Source organism: Pelodiscus sinensis, chromosome 3, assembly GCF_052426305.1.
Source record: "Pelodiscus sinensis isolate ZL-2025 chromosome 3, ASM5242630v1, whole genome shotgun sequence".
Taxonomy (NCBI): Eukaryota; Metazoa; Chordata; order Testudines; family Trionychidae; genus Pelodiscus; species Pelodiscus sinensis.
Window position 1 is genome coordinate 108476291 of NC_143054.1, and position 26000 is coordinate 108502290.

The 26000-nt window shown below is 39.6% G+C and overlaps 1 protein-coding gene across 4 annotated transcripts in view; it reads left to right on the forward strand.

Annotated features, from left to right (window-relative positions):
• The window catches only part of TAB2 (TGF-beta activated kinase 1 (MAP3K7) binding protein 2), a 121073-nt gene that overhangs the window by 71065 nt on the left and 24008 nt on the right, over positions 1-26000 (forward strand). For 2 of the 4 annotated variants that reach the window (XM_075924405.2, XM_075924406.2), the window contains 3 exons: positions 4351-4497; positions 7240-7429; positions 15280-16774. In XM_075924405.2, coding sequence (XP_075780520.1) covers positions 7328-7429; positions 15280-16774 — 1597 coding nt within the window. In that variant the 5' untranslated portion in view covers positions 4351-4497; positions 7240-7327. The remainder of the gene's footprint in view (positions 1-4350; positions 4498-7239; positions 7430-15279; positions 16775-26000) is intronic. The other 2 variants (XM_075924404.2, XM_075924408.2) reach the window with 2 other exon arrangements.

Here is a 26000-nt window from a genome sequence, read left to right on the forward strand (position 1 = left end):
AAAATCCACATAATCTAGCTTCCCAGGCTGATGAATATATAAGGCCATGTTTGTTTCTTATGTATCATAACAAAGCAGAATACAGACACTTTCTGTTTTTCCCCCTTTGGAATTTTAACATTAGGAAATTAGTGACATGATTTAATGAGACTGAGACAAGAAGTAAAACTGGCACTGTGCACTAATAATCGTCCATAGTCATGATTCTCTTTATCATACTTGCTCATTTTTCAGTATTTGTAGTCTTGAAAACTAGATTTTATTCAAATGAAAATCTGACCCTTATTGAGGTAGAGAATAGTTATATTTATTTGAAGAAATCTGTATCCTGTTTCTTGGTACATTTGAAATTAAGAATGCTGAGAGAGTTCAAATGACAACAGGCTTCCCATTCCATCTGCCCTCTGTTTTCTCCCCTCTCTCTTCCTTCATGCCCTCTCCTTCCCTTTTTAAACTATTAGTGCTGATGTCAATTTTATTATTATTGTTAACTATGCCCTAACATGTTATGTTTGTATAATGTCTGAGTTTATACTGTCTGGTTTTGCACCCTTGACAAGTTGAAAAGTTATATAATTGCATAATTGGTTATCCCGTGAAATATGCACTGTTAGGTAATACATATAATCTGTAAGTCATCTACCCTTTGTATTTTTGTTCATGAAAATTAATTAAAACATCACAAATGTAAGTCTGAAGAAAACTGTCTATAATAAATCACTGTTTTAAAAGATGTAAAATAATTTTTTTGGCCTTATGCCCTTTCTGTAGAAATCAGTTAATAAAAACATTCCATATAGGATTTTTTTGTAGTAGGAATCACAGAAGTATATTAAGGCTTTCAGACCATTAAAAAAAAATCATGATTGATCATAAAATGAAATTTTTTTGCAATTAATCACAGTTTTAATTGCACTGTTAAACAGTAATAGAATACCATGTATGTAAATACTTTTGGATGTTTTCTGTATTTTCAAAAATAATGATTTCAATTAAAAAAAATAGTGATCCGTGCACACTGCTCGCTTTAAATTTTAATTGAACTCAGTATTTTTGAAAATATAGAAAACTTCCCAAAAGTATGTACACCTGTTCACTTTGTATTTTGATTATAAATATTTGTACTGTAAGAAGGTAAGTGTTATTTTTACATTCACCTCCCTCAACGAGTTGAGTCACAAATTTAATTAGTACATTTATTTTTTAACAAGTGTCATCAGCAAGTAAGCACATCCTCCTCTGGAATGATGATCGAAGTATGAAGGGGCATAGGAATGTTTTGCATATATGGCAAGTGAATACCTTGTCTTTTGAATGCTTGTGCTATCTTGTAGACAACTGTAAATAAGTGAGAAACATTACTCCCATAAATGTAAACAAACCTATTTGTCTTAATAATTAGCTGAACAAAAAGTCTGTGTGAATTGTAGGCTCTTAAAGTTTTACATTGATATGTTTTTGCATGCAGTTATGTTTGAAACATTTACATTTATAAGTTGCAATTTCATGATAAAAATATAACACAACAGGAGCTGAATTATTACAGTCCAAATATTTATAATAAAAATAATATAAATATTTATAACTAGTTGGAGTTACCCGGCGTTGCTCGCGGCGAGTGATGGGGCCCTTCTGGGGGTGCCCTGTGTGAGGGGCGGGTGGGAGGGGACGAGCACGAGACCTAGGATGGGCGGGGCGGCCCAGCTCGCGCCCGGTGCTGCAGGTGCCGCGGGGAGCAATGACTCCACCACCCACCCCAAAACTTTTGCCCCGCTATCTGCCGCACCAGGGGGCCACGCCAGGGGCTCTCCTATCCTGTGGGCTGCGGCGAGCAGGTGCTGGGCTCCCCACCATGTGACCAGGAAGCTGTGCCAGGCCCCGGGCCACTCCCGGCGCTGCCGCCGCTGCTCCCTCCCCACTGGGCTCGCTCCGCAGCGCCCGCAAGCACCTCCTAGAGGCTTCTATGAGCTCATTTTTTGAGGAATACAGGATCTATCGAAAATGGGTTTATTGTCAACAGATCTGCATCTAGACTGCCGCTTTTTGTCGACAAAACTCTGTGTCGGAAAAAAGCGGTGTCCATGTTTATGCTAATGAACCGTGGGATATTTAAATCCCTGCTTCATTAGCAGTTTTGATGTGCTTCATTTGCATCCCTTTGTCAACAGAGGGATGCAGTCTAGACGTAGCCATAGTGACCAAGTTATTAGCGCACAAACATACAAACATTCTCCTTTATATGTTAGATTTGATATTAGTATTGTTATTGTTTAATGGATTAAAACTGCGATTAATAATGACTTTTAAATTAGTTAATTTGTTTTACATTAATCGTTTGCATGAAGTGCTATTAACTGACAGACTTAGTATTAATCACAAACTTAAGAGAAGATCCATCAAGCAACATTTTCTGTTCATCTTAGAAAAGCAGAAGGAGAGGGAGAGAGTTCTGCAGTCTTTTTATGTTGTGCTCTCCCTATCCATAATGTAATCTGTCCATGCTCCTGTGGGAGCTGGGGACAGGAATGATGCCACAACTGAGAGCCAAGGCCATAGCAGACATGATTGGGTGGTCTGTCTTTTCTCCCCCAGGTGGCCAGCCCTTGCCCCCCGAATATTCCTCTGTGCTCTCCTAGGTGATTGAGCCCCCCCCCTCCCCCCCCCCCCAGTTTGGGCGCCACTAGTGTAGAGAATTGAAAAGATGGTGTGAGTATTTGTTTGATGTGAGATTACTGCACTTGACTTTTTGTTAATGGGTTTGCTTGATTTAACTCATAGATTAGAAACTTTTAAATATTTTTAGAAGCTCAGGAGGGTTGGTTTAGGGTTTTAGTAATTCTGCCTTTAGAAATGTGAGAGAATACTGTGTGTACATTCTGCATATATGGTGTGCTGTAAAGGAGGGGAGTGACATTTAGTATTTAACGGATACAAATAGGTTAAAATTATGTTCGCCCCTTAACTTAGATTTCTGAGACTGTTTCTGTCTTTCCTACAAAAGGTCACTTTATCTTTTTTTTTAAATGTTATAATTAGAGGAGAATTTCAAGTCAACTGTATAGGAAATCTATTCCTAATTTTTAATTTATTATTTCCAGAAGGGCTCACATTTTCTAAATTATTACATTCGCTGTCTTTTATATAAATATGTCTAACAGCAGTCTTTAGATTTCCTTAACTGCGTGCCATTGAATGATATTTTTTAAAATGTTATGATAAATCACCCTATTCTTTTTAAAAATGGTTACTACTGTTACAAAAATGTAGTCTTCCTAGAGAGTCTAAAAATATAGTGTAATATATGGCAGACTTATAGTTGCCATATGAATTATCTTTTATGTCTTGGGGTGTATATTTTAGCATTGAAGTACAAATTCCACTAACTGCTTAGGGTCTTAAAAGCCCTAATAGATGAAGAACCTGAATATAAAATTTAAATGTCTGACAAACTAAAAGAGAAAAATTTGAGATGATGTTTGTGTTTGTTAGAAAACAAATGCCCATTCCATGATGTGGGTGTTTTCTCCATAATCATAAAATGTTATGATTGACTTATTGCTTCTGTCCAACAAAAGTGCAAAGAGGGGCTGGCAGAAATAATAAAATCCCTTAACAGCAGGCAGGGCCGGCTTTAGGCCGATTTGTCTTATTCCCCAGAATGGGGCCCTGCTCCCAGGCGCACGGTGCATGTGCAGTGCCACACCGGGCGCATGATGCATGCGCGGCCCTGCCCCCGCGAATCAGGCCCCGCTCTTGTTAAAGCCGGCCCTGACAGCAGGCATGATAACCATTTGAATCCTAAGTCCATCCTCTTCCTAAATCAGGGATCAGCAACCTTTGCCTCATGGCTCATCAAGGTAATCCGCCAGCGGGCTGCAAAACAGTTTTTTGATATTTAGTGTCCCCAGGCATGGCCCCCTGCAGCTCTCAGTGCCCATAGTGGCACTTCCCTTAGTTCCCATTGGCGGGGAATGGCAAACCACAACCATTGGGAGCTGTGGGAGTGGTGCCTGCAGACACTCAACATCAAATAATTGTCTCATGGTACACCAACAGATGACCCTGATGGGTTGCAAGCCAAAGGTTGCCTGTCCTGCCTTAGTGCATAGAAAAGAGAAATCTTATAGCCTGCCAAAGATTAGTCAGTCCAGTACCTGACTATGTGTAAGACAATCAAGTTAATTTTTCTATCATTATTTTTAGCTTGTGCGTTTCCTGTATTTTATTTTAATCATGCAACTTTTAGTGTCAAATGGATGTAGCTTTTCTATATAAGAAAATTCACAATAGAAGTTTAAAAGTTTTAGCCATAAAATGTTTGTTTTATTGTTTTTTCTTTTTTTTTAACAGACTGGCTTAGTTCATAGAGATGAGTGTGCAACAAACAAGGGAGGATGAAAATGCATAGTGCAGTCTAATGTCCAGAGTAGAAAATCTAGCATTATAATCTAAATTATAACAGTTTATATTTGTTACAACAATATGTTAAAAACACTGGTAAGTAAATGTTCTCTTAAAATTACAGAATATTTACAATATGCAGTTATAAACCCCAAGGTTTCTTCAAGCCACTTTTTTTTTAACATCTTTGTTTTCTTGCCTTTATCCAAGAGACTCTTGTGATTCATGGAATTGCTATTCATGGTTCCATGTATTTGCAAGGCGAATGGCACTTGGTCCTGCCGTGAGGGCAGGGGGCTGGACTCAATGACCTCTCAAAGTCCCTTCAAGTTCTATGACATAGTTAATCTCCATGTTAAAAATACCACACCTGAGGAAGGTAGCAGGGACTGGGAGACACAGGGAGCTTGCTGCAGGGACTAGGAACCACGACTCCCAGTATTTGCGAATTTCGCCATTCATGGTGAATGTCGAGTGTTTCCTGTATTGAGGAATTATTTTACATGAGAGAATTCTGGTAAATATCTAATTGAAATAAATGTCTCTGAAGGTTATCCCAACAGCAACTCCTTTTTTTGCTTGAGCTCACCAATCATATATATTGTAATGTGTCATATGAAATGGGATTAATGAGATTAAAAATAGTATCAGATGCTAGTGAGCTTGCTCATGGTTTTTTTTTTTTCAATTTTTCACTACTTTCTAAGTCACCTATTTTTTCCCCAAAATAGTGCATGCTATTTTTGAAGTTTCAAAGTTAACCACTTTTGAGATTTGTGCATGGAAAGAAAGCTGATCTAAATGAACATATGGGGAAAGTGTCAAGTGGTTTGAAGGTGTTGTGATTTTTAAAGGCCTTCATAATTCAAGAATGGCTGGTGGCATTTTGCTTTAAAAAGGATTCATGAAGTAGGTAGCCTTTTCTCAGAAAGTGAACATGTACAATTATGAATGCGTCAAAATTGGAAAATAGTGAAACATCACAATCTTAACTATAGCTGAAGCTATTAGGCAGAATACATATTCTGTTTGAAAGGTGAAAAAAGAGGCATGGATACATTGTGAGAATCATTATAGATGTAGTAAATGAATGTATTGGTGAATGATCCCCAGGGAGAAAAAGTAGGAACAGGAAAGGAGAAGACAAAGCAATAGTGAACATCAACTAGAGGAGATAGAGCTCCCAGAGAAGATGTTGAAAGAGCTGTCTGAGGTAAAACAAAAACCTACAGAGCAGACTATTCTAGAAGCCTTAAAAGAAAAAGTTTGGTTGGAGAGAGAGAGATTAACAGTAAAACAAAAATTAGTTTAGAAGCTGATTGTTAAAATCAGCTCATGCCCCAGGCATGGACTTTATTTTGGTTTGAGTGTATCATCAATTTAGTTTGTTAAGAAAGCATCTCTAATATATTCTTGAACTAAACAGTATGTTCTGACAATAAGGAGCTAGTTTAATTAAACCAGTTTCTAAATTAATTTTGGTTAAATCTATCTATTTAGAAGCAGTCTCTTTACAAAAAAAAAAAAGTTAAAGGCTATCTAGAAATCAAAGGTGCGTTTCTTGCTGAAGGAGTTCAGAGGTAGAGGAAGGGAGGAGTAGAGTGGCAGGGATGAGAATGTATGGATTAGTACTAGCCAGTTTTAGGATAGAATGTCATGTGTTTGAATTCAGAGGCAGGAGTGCCTCGTGTGGAAATAAGAGGGAGCAAAAGAAAGTTGGAAGTAGGAGAATAAGCTGATAAGCAGGTCCAGGCTTTTCTAGAGTTGAATATTAAGGCATTGACCAAAGAGTTGTATACTGATTGAGGCTCAAGAAACAATAAACTTGGTTTTGTTTAAAATAAATTGTTACATTTAATCATATTCATTCATACAGCTAAGCTAGAATTTCAGCAGCACATGGTTTTGTTAATGGGAATTACACTTAGATTGGATTTTTTTGAGCTACTAAAAACTCCAAGTTAATGAATGGTACAAACTTGTTGCAGTTAGCCAGGATGCAATCATTGGTACATGTAACTTCATTAAGACTGATGCAGGCCTCTGTGTTGTTGACCTCCTGAAGAAGAAAACAGTATATGAATAGCCTTAGGAAACCTGACTTAATACTGTGCCAACTTCAACCAATCATGAGTCCATAATCTTTCTTATGTATGTAATAATATTAATTGATAAGCTGTAATGGATTATCACAAATAAAATGATCCTGAGAGGATTACAGTTTTTTTTTAAATTATGAATTCTGAACAGAACAATCTTCCTGCCTTTGTAAGATCACTTTGACAAAAGCAGAGCAATATAAAACACATTGGAAACTTTATCGGGCGTCTTTTCAGTGATTTATTTCCAGTGTTTGTGTTAAACAACAATTTTGTGGCATTTTCACATATACGTTCTTTTAAATTCTGTATTCAAAATCACACACTCTAAAATAAGGGGTATGCCTGATGTGGAAAAGGTTATACTTGAGTGAGGAACTTAAATATTGAGATAAAAGGGAAGGTGAAACTGTGGAGCAGACCTGCACTAAACAGACATAGGTAGTCATTTTACACGATGCAGGAAAACAGTATGATGAATGTTTGAAAATCGGAAAAAAATCAAAATCACAAGAGATAATGAATTTTCAAGTATACAGTGATATGAAGAATCGTAAGCAGATTCATATTTATTTAATGGAAAATGTTGTTCTATCTTTCTTAATTAGAAAGTTCTTGTTTCTACATCTAAAGTGCTAGTTTGTGCAGCATTACTTTTGGTTTTGATAAGATACAGAAACTCAGATTTTAAACTAAGATCATGTATAAAATTTTGGGGTTTCCCCCCCCTCTCTTACAGAAAATGCTGGAACAAGAGAGATGAGTACTCCTTTCACTAAGGCCTAGAATTGCCTGTTGATCAACAGTCCTGACCAGGCAATATACGAATGGCCCAAGGAAGCCAGCAAATAGATTTTCAGGTTTTACATGACCTGCGACAAAAATTTCCAGAGGTACCTGAAGTTGTTGTGTCCAGATGCATGTTACAGGTCAGTGTCCTGTTAGTACTGTATATTTATATGTTGCCATTTATTGTAAATATTACAAATAACTGCCAAAACCTTTCCCTCGAATTTGCCATGGTTGGGTGGAACTGCTAATAGCAGATATTTTAACAGAAAACAAGTATCTGTTTTTGTCTTTCTTCTGTTTGCTTTAAAACAAACAGAATCTTGTATCAGTTTACAGCTTTTGCATAGTCTACTCTGTCATATGTTTCTTAAAATTGAGGTATTTCAGTTTCTTTGTGTTAATGTTCATATTTTCACTGTTTACATTGGGAATCTAAAAGTTTCCATTATAAATACTTATATTTTTGAGGATTTATAATGTGGTTTCAAATTCACTTTGTAGTGAAACTTGATGAACACTGGAAGTTAAGAGAACTAGTTTGACCATTTTTAAATTGCAAGAGGCAAAATATCAATCTTCTTATTTTTATGAGGTCTCAAGCTACTGATATAAGAAACAAGCAAAAGATTAATTTTTCTACCTTCCCCACCCATCTAGACATTTTGCTGATGTAGGAAAATGGATCAACACATGGAGCTGCAGATTACATGGCACCATGCTTGTGCTTAAGACTGGCCCGGCAAAGTACTAATTTTGTTATTTCACATGTTGGTGCATTGGCTTAGTAACATGCATTAAATCTAACTTTGGGCAGCCTCCTTCTCATCACAAAACTGGACAATATTTGATGGCTGATTTTTCTAGTGAAGGAGAGGTCTGGAATCAAGAAATTAGGGTCCGACAGATACTGGAAGTATGATGGCAGAAATGTAAAAAAAAGAGCATTCACGCCTCCCTTGTACTGCTATTGTTTGTCACCTTGCTTTTATGAGTACAACTTTTTAAAATAAGTTTTGTAGGGTAGGTCATTTGTTCGTAATATGGACAATTGTATTTCACTGTTTTTTTTTAATTACGAAGTTATTTAATATATTAAGTAATTAAAGTTATGAATTCCATAAATGAGGTTTTGCAGTGAGGACTGTTAGGGTCCACCAGTGGCTTGAGCTGCAGTGGACTCCATTTTGTGGGAAGTTGAGATTCCTTCCAGGCGCAGGGAGGCAGCATGTACTCAGCAGTTGTTGGATCTGCTGTGGTAATGTAGTGACTTGGCCAGGGTAGAAGCTCAAAAGTTCCTGTGTGGTAGCAGCCCCAGATTTGGTGCTTCTGTGCCATCCAGGTGTTCGGCTCCAGCCTCAACTCTTGCTCAAGTTTCAGCTCTGTTTTAAGTTCTGAGGAAGACTTCACTTTGGTTGCTGATGTGTACTGTTTGGCTTCTGAGTATTCCTCAAATCAGAGTGAGAGCGAGAGTCTAGAAAAAGAGACAAACTTTACCAGTTACACGGACGGCATCATCTTCACCTGAGAGAGGGGAAAAAAGCAGACAAGATTGTTGGTCTTTTTCCTGATCAGTCTATACCTCCTTATCTTCCCCGAAGACTACTACAGTGTTTCTACATGGATTTCTTAGTATTTGTTTGTCTTTCCTCAGGGTCATTTGTTTCTGATGCAATCCATTATGGGTTCAAAGCAAGATCAGTATGTAAAAAAGGGTAGTGTAAGAATACAGAGACATGTTTCTTCCTGTCTCATCCTTTCTCTTGGTCCTGCAGCTGCAATTTTGTTCCCATCTCTATTGCTGAGGAGATTGGCAGTTCTGGGGTCCATGGCCCAATTGGGGGACCACCACAGGAACATTATAATTGTCCTCTATATAGATGGAGAGGTGATGTTTCATCTGTAAAAGATCTGTCTGAAGAAGAATATGAGAGAGACAGTATGCTAATGTTTGAAAAGAGGAGCTGATATAGATTATGATCCTGGTTTGTCACCAGATGAACGTATGGATTGGCTTTTGCCTTTTCCCCTTCTGAGAATGCTCTGCAGTTTCATGTTTCTACTCTGAATCTCTCTCTAGTGCCTATGAAGGAGGCATCTCATCCAATGATATACTTGGAATACCACCAACAGTACGATGTCCTTACTAATCTTTAATGAGCCAGCTTGCTAAGACTGTTTGGTCCATTCCTGCCAACCTGTATCCAAGAAAACAGACAAATTACATCTGTTACCCTCAGAGAGGTTGTCATGTGTCCCCTACACCTAATTCACTGGTAGTGGTTGCTAGCTAGTCGCAAATCAAGGACTGGATAGCAATTTTTCTCACACGAGTGATAGGAAGGGGCTCCAAAAAGGTGTTTGTGTCTTCATGTCTCGATATTAAAGTGGCAAATATAGGGAGATAGCATAACAGCTTTATAATTTATCTATTCTGGCTGTGGAAAAAGAGGGCACTGTTTGGGCATGATTTGCAAAATCACATAAGAAGACTGGAAAATGTGATCCTAGAAGAGAGTTAAAATTTGGAAAAGCTCACTCTGAGTTTCCTTTGATTCCTCAGACTCTTCCGTTAGAGCACTGGCTTTTGCTGTTATTCTGAGAGGACAGAACTTCATTCCATCTTTTTTTTTTTTTTTTTTTTTTTTTTGAGATCTTTTTAGTGAAAAGACAGATGAATTGCTGAAGGGCCCATTCTTTGGACTTGATTTCTTCTACCGGCAGGAGACCTTCTACTCCTTTCTGTTGTTATCAGTCATCTATGGTTTATTTTTCATAAAATTTAAGGAGTTCAACAACAGCCTCAACAGGCATCATTCCAGAGCCAGCATAAAAAAGGAGCCTTTTAAATCCAGGCCTAAACAGATTTGATGTAAGAGTTGAGAGTCAAGTCGAAATAGCAAGGATCCTTTCCTTTTTGTATTTGGAGAGAAGCTAGCCCATTTTATTATCAAATGGAGACTTTCTGATGAGATTGTTCTACTTTTAAAGTACAAAAGTTGCTTCTCATTAGGCTATGGAAAATGTTTCCAAACACAAGATAGCTTTTTGGTGCAGTGTCCATCACAAGTTTTCCCTTGGCTCATGCACATCTTTATGTAAGGCAACACGCACATTATACCAAGATGACAGCCATCCCCAGTTTCCTCTCAACTGATGTGGAATCTTCTAGCTTCTCGCCCCAAGGCATAGACTGTTGATCCTTCTAGATTTAATTGCATGCACTTAGGCACTATCTTCTGGCATATTACAGTTGGAATGTAGAGTCATGTGAAGAAATAAGGGTTACTTACCTCTAACCAGAGGGCTTTGGGGTGGCTCTGCATGCTCTTGCTTCACACCAACCTTCTCTTCTGTGAACCCCTTTTTGTTCTGTCTCTGTGTTGGTGATGAAAGGTACTGAGATAGTAGAAAGCATTGTGCATCCTTGTTTAGCAGTTTCTTCAGACTATTTAGAGTCATTAATGGGAGGGTGCAGCGTACAAGTGCTCCAATGAGGGGTTCTCAGACTTATTTGATTGCACTTCCTTTTTTGTGTCCATAGTAGTTTACTCATGTGCTATACAAGTACATATACCAATTTTAAAAAAATCAACATACAACTCTCATTAAATATTAAAAACAGCAAGGCATCGATCAAAATACACACAACAGTCTATTGTAACAAGAGCAAAACCAAAACTGATTTTGGTCTATGCTCACGATTAAATGTGCAAATAGAATACAGGCAGTCCCCGGGTTACATGGATCCGACTTACATCGGATCCCTACTTACAAACGGGGTGAGGCAACTCCTCACTAGCTGCTTCCCCCCAGCAGACCAGGGAGACGCGAAGCTAGCGCCTCTCCCCCTCCCCCAGCAGACCAGGGAGACGCAGAGCGGCTTTTCTTAGCAGACACCTCAGCTTGAGAATAAAGGACTGAGGGAAGTGAGGTGTGGGAGAATAAAACTGAGCTCTGGAGAAATGTTTGGCTAGAGTTTCCCCTACAATATGTACCAGCTCCGACTTACATACAAATTCAACTTAAGAACAAACCTACAGTCCCTATCTTGTACGTAACCCGGGGACTGCCTGTAACGTACAGGTGGCAACAATTTTGTATAATGCTATGCAAGCTTAACAGAAATCCATCAGAATGCAGTGCCATTTAGAGACAAATGCTGCACAGCACCATCTGAGGACATGATAATTCTAGAGGAATAAGCTTTGCTAGTTTATTCATTGCTGTGCGTAAAATGTGCCAAGTATATTTTGTTTTGTTTTTGCTTTAGCTTCTGTGCTTCCCGCGCTACATCTTGCACTTCCCCCTCCCCCCAAGGGAGCTCAGCCCCCAGTTTGAGTACCTCTGACCTAATAGATTCACTCACATCTATTCTCTGAAGAAAAGGGCATATGTACAGGGGGTTCAGGTGTCAATGGCAGCCTTGAAGACAAGAGTTGAGGTAAAGGAGGTTGGTATGCAGATGGACCCTAGCCAGTTTTCTATTGGAAATTTTCTCTGTAAAGAAAGGGGTTATAGAAAAATGTTGGGATTTTTAAATGATCTTACCAGTTACTTTTTTTTAAGTTTGTCACAGAAGACATTCCATAGAAGCATTACAAAATCAAAAGATGGGGGGAAAAAACTTATTGATCAACTAAATTTGTTCTTGATTTCTAGATTTCAATTGGAAGCTCCCAAAAATTTGGATTTTCCTACAGAATGGTTTAAAAAAAAAGCTTGATTGCAAGATCCTCTTGTCGAGCTAACTTTAAATTATATTGAAAAATGTTACATCTTTTCAAATTCACCCCATCAGTTTTTAGCCAAAATATTTTTGTGGATTTTAGAAGAGGGGTTCAAAATTAAGCTTACAATGGCAGAACTAATATTACTTCAGAAAACAAAACAATATAAGAATGCTGCTGTTAAACAGAACATTTCACTGTGAACATATCTATTCTTTATATATTTTATCTTGAAAGTAGAGGAGGAATGCACCGAAGGAATGTGTTTGCTCTTCCGCAAAAAAGCGGAAGAGCAAACACGCTCTTTTGGGGAGCCCGGTATACCTTGTTTCACGTGGCATAAGGGTTCTGCTGAAAGACGAGGCTTTTCCCTCATTTGTCCCCGTCTAAATAGGGCCAAATGGTGGAAAAGCCTCTTCCGGGGGAAAAAAGCAGGAAAAGCTATACAAAATGCAGAGCACATTTTGCATAGCTTTTTCCGCAAAAACACCACAGTCTAGACCTAGCCGTTGAAAGTTTAATAGGACACAGCATAAGCCTGTTTAAACTAGGGGGTTGCATACTATATTCCTTTTGTTGGCCAAATTTATTGCAGATTAATTTTGTCAGCCAAATTAATCCCTCCTTCGTCCCCCTACAAGCTTATGAATTCCTTTCTATTTCAGGAATTGCTTGCAATCCCCTTCCTTCATACCAGGGGCTCAGTGTTCCCTCCATTACCTCTCTGTCCTCTTGAAGCTCTTGTCTTCCATTACTTCATGCCAAGAGGTTTATATGTGTTCCCATTCCCCACTTTTCCCGTTCCTCCTGTCAGAAGCTCTGTGTCCCCCTATTTCCTGTCCCCCCTGCAGCACAACATTTTCCTTCTCCTTTCCTCTTGTTTTTCTCTTTCATTGCGTCAGTATTTTAAACTCAGTTGGATGTGGACAGAGCTAAAATTAAGGGTATTGAGTTCATTTTTTCCATCAACCCATTCTTTGATCTATAAACAATAAACATATTGTTAAAAGTATGACTTTGCACACAGATGTTGCCCTTCTTCCTTCTTTTGATTTTTCTGATTTTCTTCAGAATCAGTAATGTTCTGTGTGATGATTCCAAGAGCATGCCCTGAAATTTTGTAGCGTATATTCACTTCAGCATTCAAAATGTATTGCATTACATCTAAGCAAAGAAATGCTATCAAGTTGTGCCTATGGACCTGTCAAGCTATTTCTGTTTAATTTCCTTCTATGGCCTTTTCAGTATCTACCCCTTTTTCGTAGCTCCATTCAAAATTCTGCCACCATGGTTTTCCTGGCCTGTCATTTTTCTCTGTCAGTCTTATCGTGTCTTTGCTGGCCCTTTTTTCTCTGCTCCAAGTACAAGTCCTTACCTTTAAGCCCTCATGTTTAGCCCCTTTATACATAAACACTTCTGCATCCTAGTGTTCCTGCTACAACACATTTTCTAATGCGATCTTCCTTACTCATTTCTCTGCTTTTCCCACATGCACCTTCCCACGTGCTTTTTTCCATTTCCCATTATCCCTGGAGCACCCTTCCTGAGCTATTGTATATACTACTAACTTATACTCCTTGATAGCTCTCAGACCCACTTTTGCTGTGAGGGAATTATTATTATTATTTATCAGCTTAAACAATGCTTTTATCAACTCTTAAAGCACTTTACCATAACAGCTAGTTGGATGGTCAATAGGATTCCTGTCCTGTTATTTTTACTTTATAGTGTATTTTTTTTTACAAGACTAGAATCTGTCAAGCCATGCATGCATTTGGCCTATATTAATATTTTTGTTACGGTTCCTTCCTTTACTTTTTTGTACCTTAAATTATAAACTGGTCAGAGCAATAGTAGTCAATGACTCACTTGGGAGCCTAACATAAAGAGGTTCTGATCCTCTTTGGGCTCTTTTTGCTATTAAATAAAAGTAATTTTATTGAGAAAATATAGCATGTGTTAATTTGTCTTGCTAAGTATTTGAGTATATAAGTATTTGAGAACTGTATTATTCTTGTGCTGCGTATGTCTTCTCCTTGATATATTTTCCTTATAGTTCATTTGTGTATATTTATCTTTTTGGTACAGCTTTTATTCAAAATACATTATTTGATTATAATTACTGGTTTTGGTAGGGGTCATGACAGTTGGCTAACATAAAAGAAATATGTTAAAATATACTTGTTTTCCTTAGCTATCACTGCATGAAAATAAAATAAAAATATGAGCCGATAAAACAGAACATAATTATGGGTTCAGAAGAGGGAATGGAATTATTCAATAATTATTTTTTTATTTTTTATTTTTTTTATTTTTTTTAAGAAGATTAATTAGCAACTCTAAGAGCCCCCCATTAAGTTTGAGAAAAAAGTGTGCATACTCTGTTTTTTCAACTGTTGTTTAAAATCCCCAAAACTAGGTAGCTGTGGGTTTATTACTTCTGTTCAAGGTAATGAACAAATACATTTTGCTCACATTTTTATATATTATTAACATTTACATTTTTTTAATTCATCACATTCAAAAGTCTATTCCAATACAAGTGGTTGTTATGAATCTTTTGACCAGTAGTGGACTGGTAGGGACATTTTGATAAACACAGTAAGAATGTTTAAATATGCCACTGTAATCAGTATTTCTTTAAAGCGTTGCATCTGGTGAAATTGTTCGTATGTGGCTGTTGTGGTTCTAAATAAATTCTTATTTGAAGTATCTTTGTTCTCCTGTGCACTTTCCTCAATCTGCATGTTCTTTTATTTATAAATATGGCATTTTATGTTCAGCAGATGGTATTATGTTATGAAGTCAGTCGTTAAAATCTTTAGGAAACCATTTTAAATAAAAAAAAATTGTTTTTGTTTTTCAAGTTATTTACCCATAATTTACAGGTACTCTGAATCCAACCCTTCTGTCAGTTTTCCCCTCAGCAGAGTCTTGATCAATGCTGAAGATTGTTCTGAAAGTGGGGAGGAATAGCAAAAAGTATTCATCCAAGGAGTACCATACCGTATTAGCTTGTCAAAGATGTCCCTGTCAGTACTGCAGCAACAATGCAAATCTCCGCCAATGGTGCCAGGGAGTGAGTCACGGTTCTCATAATAGTAAGCTTCACATGCAAGCCCCTCATGCGTGTGTAGCAGCTGTGTTGACCAACAACTCAAAGCTTTTCATGTGATGCTTCATAGTAATTTTCAATGCTGATACAATGTGAGCATATGACCTTATTTTATCAGTAACTTCAAACTCTTTTTTTTTTATAGAATAATAATAACTTGGATGCCTGTTGTGCAGTTCTGTCTCAGGAAAGCACGAAGTATCTCTATGGTGAAGGAGACCTAGGTTTTTCGGATGATTCTGGGATTCCTGGATTACGAAATCACATGACATCTCTTAACTTAGATTTGCAGTCACAGAATGTGTATCACCACGGAAGAGAAGGAAGTAGAATGAATGGAAGTAGGACTTTAGCTCACAGCATTAGTGATGGACATCTTCAAGGCAGCCAGCACAACAATGAACTGTTTCAGCAAGAGCCACAAACAGCACCAGCTCAAGTTCCACAGGGATTCTTTAATACAGTTAGTACTTCTAATCCAGGACACTTGGGATTTCACATAGGCAGCAAAGGAAAATCTAGCCCCTCTCAGCAGACACCCAGATTCAATCCCATTATGGTAACTTTAGCCCCCAATATTCAGCCTGGTCGCAATACCCCTACATCTTTGCACATACATGGTGTACCTCCACCTGTACTTAATAGTCCACAGGGAAATTCTATCTATATTAGGCCTTATATTACAACTCCAAGTGGTACAGCTCGACAGACACAGCAGCATCCAGGTTGGGGGTGTCAGTTCAATCCCATGCATCCTCAGCAAGTCTACCAGCCTTCACAATCAAGTCCCTGGACTACTCTTCCTACATCCAATTCTCTTACACATACCTCATCACAACAGTCATCACAGCCAAACCAACAAGGCCACCAGACTTCTCATGTCTATATGCCTATCAGTTCACCCACCACTCCACAAGCACCCATGATTCATTCATCTGGTAGTTCACAATCTGCTGCCCACAGCCAATATAACATTCAAAATATCTCAACAGGACCTCGCAAAAACCAAATCGAAATCAAACTTGAACCACCACAAAGAAACAGCTCTTCAAAGCTGCGTTCATCTGGTCCTCGCACTTCCACTAATCCCTCTTCCCTGAACAGCCAGACATTAAGTAGAAGTCAGCCCACTGTTTACATAGCTGCCAGTCCACCGAATACAGATGAAGTGATCACACGCAGTCAACCTAAGGTCTACATTTCAGCAAATGCCACAACAGGAGATGAACAGATTGTGCGAAACCAACCAACACTCTTCATATCAACAAATCCTGGGGTAACTACTACCTCTAGGAATATGTCTGGTCAAGTAAGCATGGGTCCTGCATTTATTCATCACCATCCACCCAAGAGTCGAGCAGTGGGCAACAACACCACTGCAACCTCTCCTCGAGTGGTAGTCACGCAGCCTAACACAAAATATACTTTTAAAATTACAGTTTCTCCAAATAAACCCCCTGCAGTTTCACCAGGGGTAGTATCCCCAACCTTTGAACCTACAAATCTTCTAAACCTTCCTGATCACTATACAGAACCAGAGGGAATCCAGCATCTTACTGACCCTGTTTTAGCACATGTGGATAGGATCAATGATGCACGGAAATTGAGTGTGGGATCTGATGATGCTGCCTATACACAAGGTAATATTCTTAATGTAAATTGTAGAAATTTCTATCAAGTTATCTGAGCTAATATTCAGGGAGAACAAGAACCACCAATCAGCTGTTTTGGAATTGACAAAACTCCTATTTCATTGCACTCTTCAGTATATTCTAAATCAGAAATATGAATTTATAATTAACACACATTTGACTCAGTCCTTATTTAAGTTTGCATGGTAAAGGTAGCTTTCGCTCATTACTTGAAAGTTAAAAAAAAAAAAAAAAAAGGTTCTATTGTTTTGTGTTCATTTATCTATAATCACCTTCTGCTTTGGGGAGCTTTTTCTAAGTTAGCAGTCAGGGTAGATTTCTTTACTTTACCAGATTGGAATTGTCTATACTAATTTTAGTAGATTGTTCTAGAATAGATTTCTCATATTTCAGTTGATTTTAAACAAACCGAATGTCCAGACTTATTGGCAGATTGTTGAACCAGATTGCAGGCAAGCAGATGACAGACACTGTTCCCACTGAATAGCACTGCCTTTATTAGTTCATTTTGCAAATGTTGAGTAGGAATGATTTTTTTACTGCACTGTTTCTGTTGTCAGACATCCATCCACAAACATGTTTTTAGTGTTTACAAACAAATATGAAAAATAAACCAATCCTAAAGAAGTTAAAATCTGAATAGTAGTGTGATGAAGGAAGGAGGATGAGATTACGTGAAAATCAAGTGAACTGTATAGTGATAAGGACTCCTCTTGTTAATCCGACTATTCTTGTGTGTTCATATTTTAAATGTATTTGTTAACGTGAAGAGGAGTAGGATTTTACAGGTTGAACCTCTAGTTCAGCACCCTTCAGGCCTGACTGGTACCAAACCAGAGAATTTGCTGAACCACGGGAGGTCAGTATTGTTGTGGGGGGATCTCTTTATTTTTGTTTCATGGAGAGGAATAAATGCAATAGCACTTGCAATGACATTTAATAATGTATAACTGAACTGTACTGTACTGATACATTCTGTAAATCTATGCCTAGCCAAGGCCTATCAGCTCTCTTCACAACAAAGTGGTATTGTTACACAATTTTACTGTATTGGCACAAGCTGATAAGTAGATAAAGCAGAAAAACATACTTGTGTTTAGCAGCATTACCAGCACTTCCACTGCCTGTTGGTCTCTTAGAAGATATTTGGGGGTAATGTAGAGCTAAATAACAGCACAGAACACTGAGAACCAGGACTGCTGGCTGTAAAACTTTTTAGGACCTCAGGAAACTTGGCCACACCTACAATAAGTGGACAGTTGACTAAGTAAAATTATGCCAGACCAGAGAATGCTAGACTAGAGAGGTTCAACATAATAAAATAGTATTTTGAAAATGATGCAGATTGAGTCCTGCGATACTTATGAGGCTACAAAACTTGCAGAATAATTCACCTCTCACCTTCTTGAGACCCTTCAATTATTGTTAACCAATTTGGAATTTTAAAATCAAATTTGTTCTAAGTTTACTGTATATGTTGTTAAGATCAACTGTTAGGAGGTAAATTTAACAATGAAATAACTTGAGAATTCCTTGCCTAGATTAGGGGGGTTCTTGAATGCTGCAGTGTTTTACTCTAACCCTCATTAACATTAGGAATAAAATTAATCTTGCATATATATAATGATCATAGTATTCAACTGCTTTGCATTTCTAGTGCAGTTTTTCTTCTGTTCTGGCTTTCTTGAAAGACTGTTTGTAGGACTGCCTTCTGCTGCACCCAGCTCCCACCAGACTTTGCTCTGAATGCCAAATGCTCTTTGAACAATGATTCCTACTTGGTACTAGGTGCACCTACAATCAACATCTGATGCATCAGGAATAGGCAAAGCTCTCTGTACCTAGTGCTGCTTCAGGGTTTCTGGTTGCATAGGAACTAGTTCATCCTCCAAAAGTACTGAATGATTCTGCCTATACTAGACCTCACTTGTGTATAAAGTCTCAAATTGTCTACAGGTTTTTAGACACAAATGGCCAGTGTACAGTGTAGGCTATGGCCATAGCATGAAGCTGTGTGTCAGAAGCTGTCTTAGCTCTGACTTCATGGGGTAAGTCCCTTTACCTCTGATTAGTGAGGGCTTCTATCCTCTATGGGGCCCTCAGCCTTCACTTGTGTGTAATGCTGCTCAAGTATTCTGCATTCAGAGGAGTGCTTCAGATGACGGCACATATTTTCTTCCACTCATCCACACTAACTGCTATGGTTTCTGTAATCCTTTGCTACAACTATAAATCATTCAGAAGTTGATACGCATGATTATTATTTATCTGCCCTATCCAAGCAACCAGAAGTTCAGCTGATGTCCTAAACTTGGGTCTCTTGTATGACAAAATAGTTTATTTTTTTAATCTTATAGGTGGTGTAGATAGTAACATCTGTCAGTAAGTTTGCCTGACATGTTTCATTACAAGTCCATGTTTTTGAGTCCTTGCTCTTGACCATTCCATGTTATGGATATGCGCGTCACGTGCATCATTGCTGAAGATTTTCCCTCATTGATTATCTGTTGGGCCTGCTCTAATGCTCTCTGGCACCATGCACCACACCCTCTCAGTTCCTTCTTATGCCCATGATGTTTTCTGGAACTACACACCCTGCCTTCTTCCCAGTGGTTTGTAGATTGTATTTTCATTTGTAATCAGAGTTTATAATTTTCTTGTAATTAGCATTAGTGTATATAGTTCCTGTCATGAGGGACTGCTTTGCCCTCAGGTATGCCCTTGGGCCTAGGCTTCAAGCTTTGTGGAAAACCTATCCCCATGAGCGACCTGCATTCCAGCTTCTTAAAGTGCTTGGGAGAAATTCCATGTCGTACAAGAGCCTATTCTTTCAGCACATCAGAATAATCTCAGAACCAAGTAGCTCCAAGTACTTCAGCATTGGTTAAAAGCACTACCCCCAGTACAGAGTTCTTCCTAGTACTATTCACCATTTCTGATGCTGAGAAAGAAGCACAAGAAGCAGTGAACCAATGGAAGGTGCTTACCAGTGAAAAAGAGAGACAAGTGGGGAGAAGGCAGCACAGTGAGACCTGTGTCAGGCCACTCCCAGGCCTGCAATGGCACCGTCAACTCTGTCTAGAGTATTGAATCCAGCACAGGAACCTCCGCTGACTCCTGGAAGCCACAGCAGTGCCAGCAGCTTCAGAGGCTTTCTGAGTGGTTAGAGACCACCTTTTTCCGCCAGTCTCTTCAAATCCAGGGGGACACCACCAACTTCAGTGACAAGAAGGAAGGGAGGAGGAGTGTTGGGCCCCTTCCTGGCACCAGGCTCCCTGGCATCCTCTAGAGAAAAGACTTCCCTTATCCTTGCAACTCTGTCATCTTTGTTCCCCAGATTCCCTGCATAGTAGAGGCACATATGGATGCTACTCCACAAAGGTCTCTGAGAGAAGACTCTTCTTCTGAATCTGAAAAAGAACCTTATGTGCCTCCTAAATGCATTACAGTACTCAAATTATGCACCACCAGACATCAGTGCTAATCCTCCTGCCAGCACCTGGCAAACAGGTTACTGACCTGATAGACTGGCCTTACTGGAACCCATGGGCATTTCCTCTGACACTACATCCTCCCATCTATTGTGCCTGATTGGTGGTTTCCAAGAGATGGGCTACTGCTCCTTCTGACTCAGCACCAAGCCCTGATCCTGGTACCAATGTCCAGGAGGTGGCTTCAATGGATATAGTTGAGGAAGAAGCCCCTCCTCTGGTACAAGCCGTCATCTCAACCTCCCCAGACAAGTAGTTGCAGGACCCAGTAACCTGCTTTGGCAGGATAACTTCAGAGCCCATCAGGAACTTCTTAAGCATGTTACTGCAAACCTGGGTTTGTAAAGTGTGGAGCTCAAGGAGACATCACACAGCCATATTGATATCCTGTCTGCAGCAGTTCGGTCGAAGATGGTCATGCCCATCAATGAGATGGTGATGTGATCTGTCAAGTCACTGTGGCAAACTTTCTTCTCTGCATCCCAATCCAAAAGGGCAGAGAAATACTGTGTGCCAGCAAGTATGTTTGAATAACTGTTCTCGCATGCTCCTGCTGGTCTGCAGCAAACAAAGGGTACAGGCGGATATAATCAAGCACTACCCCTAAGCAAAATGACATCAAAAGACTAGACCTTTTCATAAAAAAGGTTTATTTGACAAAGAGCCTTCAACTGCATATTTCCATACAGCAAGCTCTGCAGGTAAGATACAGTTTTGTTCTCTTTGGCTAAATTTAAAAACTCTCCCCCAAGATTTAAGGCAGGAGTTCACTGCCCTTTTGGAGAAAGGCAAGAATGAGGCCAGGATCTCGCATCCAGCAGCTCTGGCCACCAACTCAGGGGCCAAGACAATGGCTTCCGCTATTGTTCTTGGCTCCAGGCCTCTGGCCTTCCTCATGAAATTCAATAGTCTATCCAAGATCTTCCCATCAAAAGCTCTCTGCATTCTCAAAGCAGATAGACCTGATACTTCATGGCTACTGAGATTCTAGGAAGCTTTTCAGACTCTATCATCCTCCTCAATATTCTGTGCCTCTAAGACAGGAGTTCTACAAAAGAAAAGGGAGACGACATAAATGACACCAGGCACTCCCATATGCCTTATCCTGCCAGTTGGGGTCTCAGAGATATTCTGGCAGGCAAAGTAGGCTTTTGAATGTGCACATCAGGGCCCTATATCAGTCACAGTTTTACTCCCGATAGTCCTAAAGGCCAAAGGGGGCCTCCAGCTCATGTTGGACCTGTGTCACTTTAACAAATATCTCAAGAAGCGGGAGTTCTGGACAGTCTCCCTGGCCTCCATCTTTCCCTCCCTGGATCCAGGAATCTTGTTTGATGCCCTTAATTTCAATGACACATACTTTCACTTTTCCATGTTCCATAGCCACAGAAGATTTCTCAGGTCAATACCAGTACCAATTCATCATTCTTCCCTTTAGCCTATTTGCAACCCCTTGGTTTTCACAAAGTATATGATGGTCATAGTAGCCTTCCTCAGCTGTTGAGGTATAAAAGTCTACCTGTAACTCGAAAACTGACAGATCCAAGAAGTGTCACAGGCTCCAGTACAGAACACATCAGCATGGTCTGGGTCATCTTCCAAGCAACTGAGCATGCTGATAAATGAGAAGAAGTCAACTGTATCCCAGTTCAGAGAATAGAATTTGTTGGGGCAGTACTTGACTCAACCCAAGGCAGTGCCTTTCTGCTAGAGATCCAGTTCAAGATCATGCTGGACCTGATATTTAGTGCCATGGTCCACCCCATCACAATAGCTTGGGTTTGCCTCCAGCAACTGGAGCACATGGTGGCATGTACTTATATGGTTCAGCATGCAAATCTGTGCCTCAGGCCCCTGCAGATGTGACTGTCAGTTTATTCCCCAAGCAGATACCACTTAGACTTAGTGGTCATGGTTCCGTTTCCAATCCTCAACTTCCTGGTGGAAAAACCAGAGATTGTTAATGATAGGGATGCCCTTAGCTACTCCATAACCATCAGTAGCCCTAGTCTCAAATGTGTCAGATGCAGGGTGCACATAAATTCAGAAAGCTCAAGGCAGAATGCTTTGCATACCAAGTGTTAGGTGAGGTGGTGCAGGTCATGACAGATGATAATGCAGCCATGTTTACTTCAGCAAGCAGGAGGGGCACAATCTTGTGTCAGGAGGCCACCTGTATGTGGGATTTCTGTATGAAGCATTCCATTCATCTCAAGGCATCACATCTCCCAGGAACCAGAATGTACTGGCGGATCACCTCAGCAGTTCTTTTTCCCTCTCACCGCAAATCATCCCCTCACCTAGCGATCACCAGATTCATCTTCCAAAGATGGGGGGCCTCCCAGGTGGACTTGTTCACTACCAGGCAGAACAGGAAATGCTGTCAGTTTTGGTACCTGCATGGGCAGAGTCTGGGCTCCAACTCTGATGTTTACTTGCTCCCCTGGACAGACCTCATACTTTGTCTTTCCCCCAATCCCTTTGGTTCAACAAGTCTTAAAAAACAAATGGGATAGGGCAAGACTTATTCTGATAGTTGTGATGTGACTTCCCTAGCATTGGTTCAGAACATCCCTGGATTTCTTGGTAACAACCCATCTCTTGCTTCTACTCTGTCCAGACCTGATTTCACAAGACCACTTGCAAAGCTGGTTGCTATACTCAAGCTGAGCTTCCATGCACCTATCTGCATGAATGCTTGGTGGCTGAACCCTAAAGAATAGGCTTGCTCAGAACAGGTTAAGTAGATGTTGCTAGGCAATAGAAAGCCTTCCATCAGGGTTACCTACTTGGCCAAGTGGATGCATTTTTCTTTTTAGAGCTTCTGAAAATACTCTCTCTCTTTCTCTCTCATTCCTCCATTCAGTTGATCTGCTCCACTTAAAGCAGCAGGGCCTGCCCCTCACATCTATTAAAGTGCACTTACCAGCCATCTCAGCCTTCTACCTACCAGTGAAAGGTAGGTTGGTGTTCTTAAGGGGCTGGAGAGACATTATCTTCAGGTCCGTAAGCTACCATCCCCTACCACTTCCCAGAATCCTGGGGACTTAAACCTGGTTCTGTCAAAATTCGCCAGTCCCTACTTGAAGTGTTGCTTTCGTGCATCCTGCTGCTTCTCTTGGAAGTCAGTGACATTACCACCTGGATTGTGATCACCTCAACCAAGGGGTCTGAAATCAAGGCCCTTGCGTCACAACTGCCCTACACAGTGTTCAAGGACAAGATCCAACTGTGCTCCATCCAGCCTAACTACCAACGATGGTGTCTCAATTTCATAACAGCCAGGCCATTTTTCTACCAGTCTTCTTCCTGAAACTTCTCGAACTCTGAGCCAGAACTGAGCTGGGCTGCTTGCCAGCCTTCTAAAAAATTTACTGGTTGGGGTGGGGGAAATGCGTGTAGTCTATAGCATTAACCTATAAGCTTTTGCTTACTGGTTAGTCGACTACACTAATTAAGGTTGCTTGTCCAAACTTTGGAGTCCTTTGAGTTTGTAATATATTTTTGAATGTAATTTAGAAAAAAAATTTAAGAAAACAGTTAATTTGTTTTTCTAATCCATAGTTCAAATTGAAAACTATATTCAGTCAGTGTGATCATAGAAACCTATATCGTATTTCAAAATCATGATGTGTTTGTGAATACGTGAGTCATTAAAATGCCTTTTGATGCAAATATTTTCAGTTTAATTAATAGATTTTAAATTTAGAAAGATAAGGCCATTTCCTGTTTCTCAAAATTTTCCACACCTATTGGCACAGAGGTATATCAGATTTGTACGGATCTCCTTTATTTCAAGTTTAACAGTTAAATATTGAGACGATCCAGGACCGTTGGTAATATGGTGATATATAATAGTGTGATATTGTTAAAGTTGACCTTTTTAAAATTGTTTTTTTAAAAATACATTACAAGTATCCTTTGCAGCTTGATAAGTGAAAGTGATTTATGCTTTATGTACAAATTTGCTGTTTTTACAGATAAATTTTACATTTCTTTTAGCTCTGCAGTAAAATGGCCTTGTTTTCCAGAACTTGATGCTAGCTAGATGGTGAAAAATTATGACGAATAAAGGCACTTTTTCATTAATGTGGGTAATTCATTTTCACCTCTCTGAGCATCCATAGCTAGGTTGAAGGAAAAATTCTTCTGCCAACCTAGCTGCTTACACAAAAGAAGTTAGGTTGGTTTAACTGTAGCATTTAGGGCTGTGAATTTTTCATGCTCCTGAGCAACGTAGCTAGTTTCATCTAAATTTTAAGTGTAGATTAGCTCTTAGAACAGGAGCGGGCAATAAGCTGGAGACAGTTTGCCAGGGTTAGCCCCTGGTGGGCCACTGGTGCTTTATTTTTTCTCATGCCCACAGGTACAGCCACTTGCAGCTGCTGTTGGCTGTGGAACACTGTTCCCAGCCAATGGGAGCTGCGGGAAGTGGTGTCCTGGTCCGCACTGCTTCCGCAACTGCCATTGGCTATGAAAGGTGAGCTGCCAGTGGCCTTACTTGTAAACAGGCAGGTAAATAATACGCTGGCAGCCCGCCAAGGACTAACTCTGGCTAACTGCATCCAGCCCATCTTTGAGGTTTAAGAATTAAATTCTAACTTTTAAATTCAGAGCCAGCATTCATGTAAGGGGAATGTAAGCAGACTAACAGTAGAGGTGTTGAACCAATTCTACAAGCCAAATACATAGAGACACATTGGAATTACAATTCATCCACAAATTTAGTTCTCACACTGATGACCTTCTCAATCGAGATAACAGATGGCAGGGACATTATCAACCTAACGTTCAATGAAGGTGCCAACAGCTTTTCATCTGTGTAGATTTTTGTGTCAGTACTCTTCCTATCTAATTGTTATTCTGTGATCCTTATGTGCTTCTTTTAACTATCCAATCTTTAGGTGCTTATAGGTTACCAGTTCTGCCTACTTGTTTTTCTCTTTGATATTTTCATACCCTCTGCTCCTTGTTTTCCACCCCCTTCTTTTTTTTTCCCTTCCCTCCTCTCCCTTCTCCCCTATTTTTTGGGGGTCTGCACATCCTAAACTCAAAACTCCAGTCATCTGAAGAAGTGGACTATGCCCACGAAAGCTCATAATACCATCTACATGTTTTGTTAGTCTATAAAGTGCTACCAGACCATTTGTTGTTTAAGTAAACGAATAAACAGAACACAAATCTTGGGAAAACAGGAGATGAAGAGTCAGCCTTAAAGTTGACACACTTCAAGGGCAACTCTTGTAACTCTGGAGAGATCAGATTGTCTAGTGATTGTGAGGAGCTCAGCTAGCAACAGAAGTAGGAGGGTGAATTGAGAAGTCTCTACCCAACATTGGAAATTTTGTAGAGAAAAGGGATTTTGTGCTTCCCTTATCTTCAGGAGCTAGGACTAGAGGCAAGCTTTCCCCATATTCCCACTTTGAGAACCTTGAGAAGGTTGCTGCAATAACTGTGTACCTTCTGAGGTTCATCTTGAAGGGGAGGAATTGGTGCAAAGATTTGAAATTGAGGAAGGTTATGCCTCCGTTGTTAAAAATGGGCTTTTTACCGTTCACTAAACTCTACCCAAATTTAGCCAAATTTGGAAAAATCTCCATTCAGTACAGGTTTAGAGTTTAGCTAAAACAATTCTCTGCAGATTTAATCTGAACTAAGAATGCTCCATCTCTGCACTGTTCCTGCATGCCAGCTGACCAACACATAAGTAATTTCCACAGAAC